The 12,750-nt window shown below is 38.1% G+C and overlaps 1 protein-coding gene across 1 annotated transcript; it reads left to right on the forward strand.

Moving 5' to 3' along the window:
- Nucleotides 1-210: 210 nt before the first annotated feature.
- On the forward strand, nucleotides 211-12,544 carry LOC111255226 (NPC intracellular cholesterol transporter 1-like). Its single transcript, XM_086976526.1, has 4 exons — nucleotides 211-258; nucleotides 8,442-8,520; nucleotides 10,273-10,482; nucleotides 11,781-12,544. The coding sequence occupies exons 3-4, from the start codon at nucleotides 10,357-10,359 to the stop codon at nucleotides 12,129-12,131; spliced, it is 477 nt and encodes a 158-aa protein (XP_086832652.1). The 5' UTR covers nucleotides 211-258; nucleotides 8,442-8,520; nucleotides 10,273-10,356; the 3' UTR covers nucleotides 12,132-12,544.
- The last annotated feature ends 206 nt before the right edge of the window (nucleotides 12,545-12,750 follow it).

Raw genomic sequence — 12,750 nt, forward strand, 5'->3', positions numbered from 1 at the left:
CTCGTTGTTCGTTTTCTTTTTCTCAGGTTCTTTCGAAGAAATCGACTCAGCAGTTTTTAAGAAGCGCCATTGAAACATGAAAGAATTATCGATAATATCGTTTGCACGGCCAACAACTCTTTACAGATATAAGTTAGTGCTAGCTCTATTCTAAACGCGAAGTCAAATATAAACGCCTCTCATTTTCTGCTTAGTGCAATATTAGCTACCTCTCTTGAAGGGCCTGCACGCAGGACCTGAAAGCGCGGAGCAAAGTCGGTGGGTATCAAATTAAATAGCCCCTGTTATGTGTTGCATAATTAAATTCGCCCTCTATTGCAATGACTTGCCTATATTTTTCCGGTCAAGCAGATGTAAAATAAAGACTCTCTAATCAACTGCCGACAAGCTTTGTATAGATTAGGTCGTCAGTATTAACAAGGGGGATGTCAATCTACTGTTTTAAAATTATGCTATTATTTTATAACGGTGCGACGTTCTGGGAAACTTTTTCGCTATCCAAGATGCGCTCGCGTGCTTTAAGGTCTGAGATCGCCCACTCGAACGTTGTTAATCCAGCTTTTAGCAGGTGGGTTGTAGGGAGACATGTTATATCAGAAGATTCGAGTTGTGCAGCAATGTCAGTTCCCTCTTGGAGCTAAACCAGTGAAATCAATACGTTCGAAATATTCTGTGATGGAGAAGGGACCACCACTGAGTGCACCTACTAGTTGAAAAAAGAAGGAACCTTTGAACTTGACACTGATTCCTGTTGAACACGCCCTGCGAAGGCGAATGATGAAGACTTGAGAATGGCTAGGGTACTACCACTGAGATTTGGTGTTTATTAAAATACCCAGTTAAATTAATAAGCTCACACAGCAGAGCAGTTAGGTACCGTATGATATAAGGAGAATCAAAGATGAAGACGTTAGTTTGTCTTTGCTCTGTCAATGCAAAAGTGACCCATTGATGGACTGAATTGTGACTTGGAAACGGATCTTCAGCGATAACAGCACACGACGGTTACGTGTGCAGATCGATGCCGGCTGGACACGGAACACCACAGTTGTAGAACTTATAGTGTCTGTTTGGCGATCTAGCGCAGCTGCTATCCGATACAGCTTTAACCGGTAATAATTCGTCGATTATAGCTGTCGTCCATTAGAACGATCGACGATCAAATATAGTGATGGTGTATGCTCCCAATTAAAGCCCATGTCACACTTTTCTTTCGTACTGTATGATTTAATATAATGAAAAAGAGCTAACATCACAATGATTGTTAGTATTTTAGTTATTATTATTTATTCTATATAGACGCAAGAGTTTCCGTCACTACGAACTGTTTGTTCACTAGCGGCTTTACATATTCAGCGAACACTTATATTGCCCGTTAAATGTTTCTTCGTCGAAAAATAAATGTAGCTTGTACATAGTATTGCAATAAAGGTAAATTCCTCATGGTTGGCCGGCCAAGATCACCCATTACCTCTTCACGACTATTTCGCAATTTCTCTATTCTCATGGCTGGATGCGTGCAGTCCTGTTTTTCCATATCAGTTAGATTAGGCAACCATTAAGCTTTGAACCCTATGCACGCTCAATTAAGGTTTCATTTAATACTACAACCTAAGGTTCACTGTTTACTAAAATTCGATTATTAGAATTATGTTGTCCTACGGTTGATTGCTTAGCACGCTACTCTTCACGATATTTGTTCTCAGTGCTGAATTTATTAAGAATGTATTTGTGTGAGAAAGCATGCATGCGCACTCGCGAAACTGAATCAAGGATATATAATACCTGAACTTTTTATCCGGGTATTATATGTATTTCGTCTTAACTGATTCCATTGTCTAGCAGTGTTTTTAGCTTTGACTTGGCGCAAGAACGAAAGTACTTATATCCGATGTAGTTTCTATGCTGAAGGCGGCTATGATAACCAATGTAGATGGCAGAGTTTTATGAAGCAAAATTTACTTATCATTGGGCAACGCGGAAAACAACCATTGGTATAAACGAATTATAGTGTATTTCTGCCAAACACTTCTCTATCTTGTGATCTAAAAGGGGTTGACGAATTGGCTTTTAAGAAAATAGCGAAAAAAACCAAAGTTTTTAGCGTTTATAACCATACAAAGCGGCGGTCTATATCCCAAAATTGTTTCAATATTACATCGACTTCACCTCAAGCACCGATGCAGAAGCGGGGAGAGAAACAAACGCGAATTTAATAATTGCACACACGTAGTGCCATCGGTCGCACCGAAAGCACTATATGTGTGTATGTTTATAAATTAGACAAAAAAAGCGTGTTTTTTTAAGCATAACTGACTCCATGTGGGTATCAAGATAACTGGATAACAGGGATTTTTAAACTATGCAAGGCAGCATGTCAATTTGTCATACTCGCGTAGCGCAGTGCTTCTGATAACATTGTTTATCTGTCATAGATACCATACAGGCGACACATTACTGTTGTAGTAATTTTTTTTTGCAGTAAAACAGATTTTTCCAACGTTACAATAACAATCAGAAAAATAGACCAAAACATAACAAAGGGATAACAACTGTTCGTCTGTAACGTAATCCTCGTAATATACGACTTAGTAAAGGGTTATATCTGACTATTGGAAGCCTATTTTGTCTAGTCATTATAGTTAAAATATAAAAAACTGAACCGATCAGACAGACGGAAACGCAGAGTTGGTGGCATCTCATATGTACTGAATTGTTTTCTATATGTATTTGTTATATATATGCTAATACTGCTTATATATATCGCGTCCTCAAAGAATGAAAAGGAAATCATATCATAATGTGTTTTCTAGATCAATCTTCTAAATTGAATAGAATAATGTACTGTGGTGTAAATTATTTTTCCCTTGTTTTATTTTACTCAGTTTGTCAGTGTCGATATCTCTTCTACGGAAGGCAATTTCCGTCTGGCTTAATCTTTTTCTGGATGAGGCTGCGACATATTACGATTTTTAATGTCGGTTGCAGAGGTACCACAGAAGTGCCCTATTCTCGAGGCAAAAACTCAGAAGTGAGGTAGCGTGTTTCTAAACGGAGTTCACACACTGACTTCTAACGAAAGGTAAAAGTCGATTGACGATAGTGATTTTGTGTAAAAAGGTAGGTCGCTTAATAGAGCTACAAGCGAATTTTTTCCCAAAGTGCTGTGATCCTCGTATCAAAGATAGTGCTTTATGACCAACCAAGCGAGCTAGGCTAAAGGTGTCATATCATACACTTAGTTTTTATTTAAATGAGATAGTAAGTTTCCGTGCTGAATTTAAAACGTTACATTTTTTATTTCTGTGGCAGTAAGTTATGCCATGTATCCCCCGTTATAATTCACGATTTTTCTCGTCTTTTCATCAAATGCCGTCTTGCCAGCAGATAGCGAGCTTCGCTTTGCAGAATTTTCAAACCACGTTTAAAGTCGCTGCTCCGTGTTGAAAGCCAGAGAGATAATTGGTCCGTGAGTGGAAAACGTAAAGCCTGTCGGCGCAAGATCTGAAAAATATGGAGAAGCCAACAGAAGCAGTCATTCGAGGTCCAACAGGGCAATTTGAATGATGTTTGCTGTGTGCGGCCTCGAATTGTCGAAGGCAAGATTATTTATTGAGCCTTTTGTCCGGAATAAGTTGGTTAGGTTGGTATAACTGGCCGAAATAAATGTCCAGATCAACTGCCTAGCTTGTGCGAAGCAATTCCAATGGATCAGGTCCTTGCACTGTACACAATCTTTTTTGCCTAGGCCTTGACTTTGTCCTTTTCCGTTATACTGATATATAAGCGCTACTTCCCATCGGTGGCGACAAATCTGCGCAAACAATCGGTTAGTGTGGCGGAGTGACGCTCGATACTGACACAGATGTTGAGATATAGCCCTAAACTGCAATTGTTTGTTGGATCCACAGGGTTCATGAGGTTCAAGCCTTCAGTATAAACCGAAGGGGCTTGAAGTTGTTAACCACGGTTCTGCCGATCGTTTCGGCTAATTATCGAATTATTTGTCAGCCATCTTTTTTCAAAAAGGCCTTCAGATGCTCGTCATTAAACTGAGACGGTTGGTTAGAGTTGATGGATCCCTTAGAACCAAAATATTATCTTTAAATCTGCCAAACCACTTTTCAGAATACTTTCTCCGCTAGCCCCTTACTATAAACAAGGCAAATGTCTCGAGCTGTTTCAGTAATCTTTTACCTCGATGAAATGCCTAATACAGAAAGCGTAGAAAATTCACTTTTTTTTAAAAATTTGAAATATCAATTTTTAAGCAGTTTCCTGAAATTAGGATTGCACTGGCGATACAAAATCGTTACGGTACGCGATATAGCAGAAGTAAACGATAAGTGAAAAGAGCTTTAAAAGACTGCAGAAGCACATTGCCTAAACTGCTAGTTCAGTTTAAAAAAAAAAACTGCGTGTCGGTCTCTAATTAAATCCTATCTTAAACTATCGGGGTTTAAACTTCAGTAATTACTAGGAGCTATTCATGGACATCTGACTATAATTGTCTCTTTCCATGTAGTTATAGCTAAAAAGTCTACGAAAATGTTTGCTGAAAAATGGTATTTGCCTATGGAGCTTTAGTTGGCTACGATCAATATTCTCTAAAATGAGAGTTGGAAGCTTCTTCCCTTATAGTTTTAGTTTACGTCTAATGGTGATAAGTATCTTCAAACTATGCAGATCCCTAAGGGGGATCCGACCCACTTCTTATTTAGACAAAAGTATGTTCAGCGTAGTAGCAGAGAGTAGTAATAACCAATAAATTTAAAATATATGTATGTAAACATTTAATTATACACATAATCCAGTCGATTTTTCTAAGTATTGAAAAGCCGAAAGGATTTTATTTTAAAAGAGAAAGATAGCGGCACAATCTCAAAACGCAATAGCTACTTGATGACAATGCAACACAATATGAACTTTTGAAATTACAATAAAGATGGTGAACTCAATATTACGCAGAAATAACAATTTCACTTTTCTTTGCGTAAGCCCGACGTAATTATAGTTATTTCGATGCACTGGGAAAGCCTTTTGTCGTCATCCATGATGCTAACCAATGCAGTCGATAAGTTAAATATGGCTCATACGCTCACCTCTAATATTAACTGTACTTTGCAAACTATAAAATGGACTACTATTGACTTGACCGAAAGATATTTGTTTTCACTTGCTTATTCCAAAAGGTGTAAATATTTAAAGACGTGCAAGTTTAACTCGAGTACTCTAATACTTCGAGTGAGCGTTCGAAGAACACGTGAGGAATATATGACTAAAAGCTTTAACAGCTGTTACATGGCACGCAAATATTCTGCGACTGTTTTTAATAATGGCGCTTTTGCTGTTCCCATTCGAAATGTTGTGGCATATCGCACTGTAGCATGTACAAAGGCTGTGATGTTTATCTTCCTCAGTAAGGGAAAACAATTGCATCGAAGCTATCTTCATAAAGGCATGCAGAATGTTTTGACTAATTGAAAAAGAAAATGCATTCAAAAATTACCGCCAAAAAAGAAAGGGAATTAATGAAACATTCGAATTGCTGAGACGAGCTTTTATGTGGATATGATTAGTATAATCCCTACGAGGCTAACTTTGTTGAAACTCGATCCGTGACTCCTCGTGAAAACGCCTAATTCTGTTGCTGCCTCGCACTTTCTATCATACGGACATACTAACATATATTGTTAACGCTGCTTATGTACTAAAAATTCGATATAATGCTAAATCTTCTGAACGCACCAAAACTGGTATGGCAAAATAGAACAGCGAAAAATGTGTTTCCCACAAAAAATTTATTGAACAGCGACCGCCATGGATGATAAGCTCGCTAGGATATTTTAGCTGTTCTCTTAGCTTTGTTTAAAAGAAGTAACCAATTCCGTTCAAGCGACCTACCGACTCTTGTCTTAAAAATTTAATTGAGTTTAGTTTTTAGATAATAAACATCGCTATCTTTTTAACTGCACAAAACTTTTTAGTGGTAGTCGGCTAAAAGTACACACTGGGCTGCCTGAGTTAAACTTCCACCGAGGCATAGTTGTTGCATTCGGCATTCACCTGCTTAACAGTCAACGAAGAGATTGAAATGAATGGCTGTTACCCTTTGAATTGCACTAAGCGTCCAGGAAGGCACACAACACGCACGGACCACAATGAGGTTATTAACAAAGCTGTCTCCCTTCATTCGGACAGGAACACCAGCTATCAAAGCATCAAGAGGACCCGGATGTATAGACGATAAGAGGTCGGCTGAGTTACTCTAACGCTGTGTTTCCGCAGGAAAAGCTGGGCTTAGGGCACTCCAATATTATGTGCAGCGGCCGTTTGATACTTGCAGCATTGAGCACGTAAACCACGACGCGTAACGGAGCATGCACATTTGAAAGAAAAGCGAAGATACGCCGATCTGTGGAATCGGTATGATTTTCTTCTTATTGTCACTAAGTCCATGGATTCTGTCAGTAGAAATACAGCCTAATTTCTTAAAGGTCCTGCAAAACTACCTCTAATATTGGCCGCAGAAATTATTTTCTGTTGCTACTTGGCATTCTTAATTACTCAATCTTCACTTAACATCAATAAAATAGAAAATAAATGTATCAGTGATGTCAGTTCTCAGTCAGTGACAACTGACTCCGTATTGGCACTGATACATTTACTGGTACCGAGCGCGCGGCACGCACTAAGTAGAGCTCGATGCGTCTTCATTGAGACAGCCTTTGCTTTCGCGCTGTTCAACTGTTTTTCGCTCTTTTACTGCTGAACCCTAGTAAACACCAAAAAAGATACATTAGCGATTAGCGCTTTTAATGATCTCAAAGTAGTGGTAATCCGTCAATCCTGACATTTCGCCAACTGATGAAGCACACACGTCACATTAAATGATCCGATTTTTTCGTGGACGTGTTAATTTCCAAACAAATCCGAGTTTGGAAGTTCCGGTACTGCAGTACAAAGCATACTTCGAATAGGAGAAACTGCGGGCATCTACGAAGGCTTTTTCGCTCTCTGCCGCTAAATAAACTAGCAATAATTCCTTCGGTGACCGGTACTTCTGAAAAATCGCAATTAGGATTAGTTCTGAAAATTATCAAACAGATACAGTGTCGCATCTTGGTATGTGTGAATTGAAGTACACGTGGCATATCATCGAAATTATCGATGTCCTTTCAAGATGAAGTAGGTTTAGTCAAAAGTAAATGAAACAAAAATGTTTAGAGTTAAACCTCATTCGATTATTTGTACGAATCAACTTTCATTGTCACCGTAGAGAAAGCCGGCTCATGAGAATGATTTAATTTACAGTAAGATATATCATGGCCATCGCAAATACCTGTCTGTTGTTTATGCCCTACATTAACAAAATTACTGTTTAAATCGTTGTCCATATTATTATCTGCGGTTTGTCTAGCGTGCAGATTTGACTTGAATGTACTGCTAGTCGCTAGTTTGGCGGCAGCAGTGTCCAATCGATAACAAACTACTTCAACAATTTAGCTAAAACAGAAAGAAGTCCAAGCGACTCGGTCAGCTTTCTGACACAACAGCATCATTATCGCGTGCGAGTGTATACTTGATGCCACTTCATTCTTTGGGCAGTTGTTCCCTGAAATTTTCAGCCGATTGCTCTTTGGAAGTATCCCATAATTTGGTCGCCGCTGTAGATTGTTGGCGTTTGCACGAAAGTCACTTAAAAAGACTGCGCAATTCGTCTAAAAGTTAGCGGCGCAACGACTTGCCTGGTATTTTGTGTAGATAGCAGACGATCTTGTCATTTTTCCTACTGGTCTATCGCCGCCATCATGGACAGACTGCAGTACATCTCTTCGCCGCTTGCACAGATGGTAACAGTTTTCCCCACTCAGAAAAGCTACATTCAACTGTTGTGAGTTGGGGTAAGGAGGCGAGCGTATATTATCAAACTGCGGGCGTGACTATGGAAGATACTCATAACAAACCCTAGACCCGGTCGTTGCCATTTGAACGGATACGTTTGAAAAGACTGCACTGACTCAATGGTCCGCTTCTGAATCATAATTGTTTAAAATAAATAGAAAGCTAACTTAAGTTTTTTTACCATTGCGACAAAGACGCTAGTTGATTTGCATAAATTATAATATTGGAGTACTAAATTAACCACAGCGAGCAGTTACAATTGTAATCGAATGAAATGGTATGAGTATATACATGTATACGTACAGACATATAATAAGTAGTGTAAAACGTTTTGGTTATAAAAGGAAAGAAGACGCTAGTGCGGCGAAGAACGGTCCGTGCAGAACAGTGAACGTTATCCACATTTGTGGTGAGCACAGTATGGCCAAAGCATCAATGAAAGGGTCATTTCTACTAGTAGTTGCTCAGGCAACTTTGACAGTCACAGTTCATAGTCAACGCTGTGCATTCACCGGACACTGCTTTTTTGATCGCAGCGTTGATAAGTCTATCCCGTGCGCCGTGGATCAGCCGCCGAGTGAGACGCTACCGACAGGCCTCTGGGACGAGTTTCTGGTGCGTTCGTTCAAATACGCTATACGCGCAAATAAGACATTCTGATCACATACAACTAACATTGTCTTGTTTTGTTTTTACTTAGCACATTAAAAACGATTTTGATCGAGTTGTGTTTGTACTAACAGTAGTGAAAAACGTAACGTAGATTTTCCTCACTTTCTTTTGATGTTTTTTTTTGGCTTAAATGTGTGGTTTCAAACCGAGCGTTTATGGTCCTATAGCTTGGAAGGCATATCTAGAAACGAGTGTTGCCTGAACCAACTGGCAACTTTTGCTACTTGCCAAAGGCGATAGTTGTAATTTGAAAATGAATCAGGTCAAACTGGAGGATACAGGTGAAATGTATTGCCTAAAAAAATTGGTATTGTGTATACTTGTAGGAACGTAAAAAAAACATGGTCCTTTAGCGTCCTTTAAAAGTATCCATTTATATGTATAGAAAAAATATGTAGAGATTTTCAGCAAGATGCAACAATATGTTAAAATATTACTCTACTGAATCAACAATTTATATGGGAAGGTGATATAATTGTCAAATAATTCATTGTAATTTGGAAAAGTAACGAAGAGTTCCTGTACTATTCCAGCGTTGTATTTGTCAACATAGGCTACAGAGGCGCCGTACTATTGTTTGTACATGCAATTACCTAAAGCTGTTGAAAAGTCTTTAGAAATATTTGTACTTGATCATAGTGTTTTGGCAATGTGACTACACAAACATACACATATCTAATTTGCTTTCTAAATCATCATAAGTATATAGGTTAGAATTCTAAGGCGATATTCATGAAATAAACAAACTTGTAATCACCTCTGTACCACAACTGTACCACTGCGACACAAGAGCACATCGTCGCTCCGTAAATAATATATGTCTGTGTGAGCATGATGTTCATGAGGGTAATGCTACAAACTTCAGATTTCTAAGGAAACTTAAATTTTTTGCGGCCAGTTTGAAACATTGATTAGAATTCGTTTAAACCTTTTTGCTATCATTATCAAAACTGTAAAGTATATATTTAGCCATTCCGTATAATGGCCGTATGCTTGATTTATGCAAATTGTCCACTGACAGCAACTGATGTCGGTTACCTTGCCCGCTTTAAATTTACACATCTTTATATTATTTAGTTTTAAAAGTCGTATTTTTTTTTCTTAGGTCTAACCAATGCTAACGTTGTATACAATTGATGACGATAGAAGCACGTACATTTTCTGATAGGGAATAAATAACGGAGTACTTGAAGCAGGGCCATGACTTATAATAAATGTAAGTAAATAGAGCGACTGGAACGCATTGGCGTGTCAGCTGAACTAAGTTAATTGAAGAACTATACGGGAAAAAAAGTGTAACTAATTAATTTGGTGATTTCAATAAGCGAATGGAGACCCCGTAGAAATGACTGAGCTGTAATTCTTCTAGTATAGTAAGGTGACCAAATTTACTCTGGGGAAAGTAACATAACAATTATGGGTAGTGTTCGCTGGCCTTGCATAGTATCCACCCTATTAAAAAAAGATAAACAAGTACTTTTTATTTTCTGAGTTTACGAGCATCAACAATAGAAGAATGTGACCGTGTACGGTACGTTTTGTCTTCACGAAATATCGTGTGCTGACAGCCACAGGACTCGTAGTTTTTGCCTTAACACAAGCCCACTCACGTTCGCCTGCTCCTAACAACAGAGCTATTTTTTTTTGTCTGCAACACACGACAATTTTGTGTTACGTGTGAACGTATGCAAATAGGATTTCTGCGACGATCTAGCGCCATCGATTAAAGACCACCAGCTTTGCTGCGATGCCGGCCAGTTTCAAACACTTAAGAAAGAAATGCGATCAGCAGAGGTGATTGGAATAAAGCGTTGTCCTGGGTGTTACCGCGCCTTCAAGAATCTCATGTGCCAAATGACTTGTTCACCAAAGCAGGCCGATTTCATAGTCGTCAATGCTACTAGGGTACGTAAAGCTATAAGAACACTTATTGTCGATTAACAAATCCTTGAAATGCATTTTCTGATTTCTGAGTTAAAAGTACGCTTCTGTAGAAAAGGTTTAAATAAATAATTCTGTAAATGAAATGTAAATTTTTTGTAAGTTTTGAAAGTCGCAGGTGGTAATATGGAGTCCACGAACTAATCACTGAATGTAAAAGGAAATGGACCTTAGACCCATACTGGTTTTACATGCTCTAGTCATTCGAAGACATCCTTGGAGTAATTATTTTAATTTTTTTTCGAGTCTTAAGCATTTAAGACTATTTCAGTCATAGAATTTCAGTAATCAGTTTCGTTTACTATTACATGAAACCTCTTTATATATTTATTGCGCTCACGCGTTAAATATCGAATGCATTTGCATGATTTTTCTTCAGATATGTTTTTATTTTTAGAACAGAAAATCGCGCTCGTATAATTTTTTATAACAATAATGCATAATGGGGCAGTCTCAAAATATCAAACGGTAACAATCATTCTTCTAGTTAAGTAAAACAGACTAAGCACCAGTGTAGTGAAGTATCATCGTTTGAGGTGATAAACCCAAATATCTGCAACCTCAACTGGATGAAATAAAGTAGATTTTTCTTTACTGAACCCTCAGGCAGATTATTTGTTACTGGAAATTAGTGAATGGTATTAATAATGAAGATAAGAAGAGGCGCTTTGGCGGAGAACTATAGGATCACATGTCACGTCCAGACGTAATCATATATTTCTTAGCGTTTTGTTTGGTTACGGAGTTAGAATTATGAAAATAGGTTTAACTAAGCTTCGATCTTGTCCTCATATGAACAATTTGACTAGTTTAAAGTGAAAAAAATTAGCATTTTTAGTGGATTTGGAAATACACATTGATGCATCTTTATTTTGGAAGATATGACCAGAACTAGCCAAACCGAGCTTCTAGTAGAAAGGCACCGTAAAAGGCGTTTCTCGTAATGAAATGCATACATCTTTTCCGTATATGCAGAAGCGTGAAGTCCCAGTGTTTCTATAATGATTTTCAATCCGCTTTTTTGGTAAATTTGCTAAGCGAACCCAAATTTAAACATGCTAAAGGATTATGCTAAACCTCGTGATTAGAGGATTTGGCATTTACTTCTGCATGTTCATTACATACTCCATTACTCAAGTTTTTTTCTATGTAAGTTTTTCTAACTTTGTCTACATCTATCTGCAATACCTACCTTAAGAGACGATGACAAAACGCTAGCGGAGATACGAACCAACCTATACCATTCAAATCTTCTGTTTTAGAATGATGATCGCGGAACTGGGCCGGCGCTTCAAGAAATCGTTTATGGCCTTGACAAGGAATTTGCAGATGCGCTCTTCAACACGTGTAACAAAGCCCGTTCCAACTTATACGTGAAACTTACCACTCTTATGTGTGGCCAGTATACGAATAGGTGCTCTGCGACTAAGTTTCTAAGCTTCCTTGGATCTACGGACACCGAAGGCGGTTACAGTCCATTCAGAATTCGTCATTTGCTTTTAAGTGATGCTAATCGCACACTTAAAGTTAAAAGTTATCTTGGAAGCGAAACAACATTGCACAGACAGCAATGGAAATTGCATAATACTTGTAAAATTGAAGATTCAACATAAACGCTTAATTCGCACTTCACTTGGATGTAATGCAGCGAGAATAAATATATCATTACATATATTCTGTTAAGTCTATTGGCTTTGATTAAAAGGTGAACGCGCTTATTACTGAATGAGTGATGCTTATTCCGTCCCCTTCCCCTCCAAAGATCACACTGAATCAAGATGAGCATACTAAGAATATCTTTTTAATGCAGAACTTCGCTGCAAACTATACTGGAACATGAACCAAAATAGCCACTGGACACTAATTCATTTTTTTTTATTTCATTTACTATGATCGTTACAATCCATAAAATTGCTCCAATGTAAAAAAAAATGCGCACTAAGCTACTTCTCCTGGAATCTTGCAACGGAAGTTCATTGTACTGTTTAATAGAATATTCTAAACAAAATAAATCTCAATTTGGCAACGTCTTATCATTTGATATTCTAGAAGGGAGTCAGGCACCACAAGATATACACGATTGTTACGCAAAGACACGAGGTTATAAAATGGCGTTCTGTAGACTCTGTAAGTCCTTGGGAAGTCTTCTCTACTAGGTCAAGGCTAATTTTCTTCTATTTTCTAGTTAAGGTGTATTTGAATGAAACACCGACAAGGCTAAACCCATATACA

This window comes from Varroa destructor, unplaced genomic scaffold (assembly GCF_002443255.2).
Source record: "Varroa destructor unplaced genomic scaffold, Vdes_3.0 BEIS01001305.1, whole genome shotgun sequence".
Taxonomy (NCBI): Eukaryota; Metazoa; Arthropoda; class Arachnida; order Mesostigmata; family Varroidae; genus Varroa; species Varroa destructor.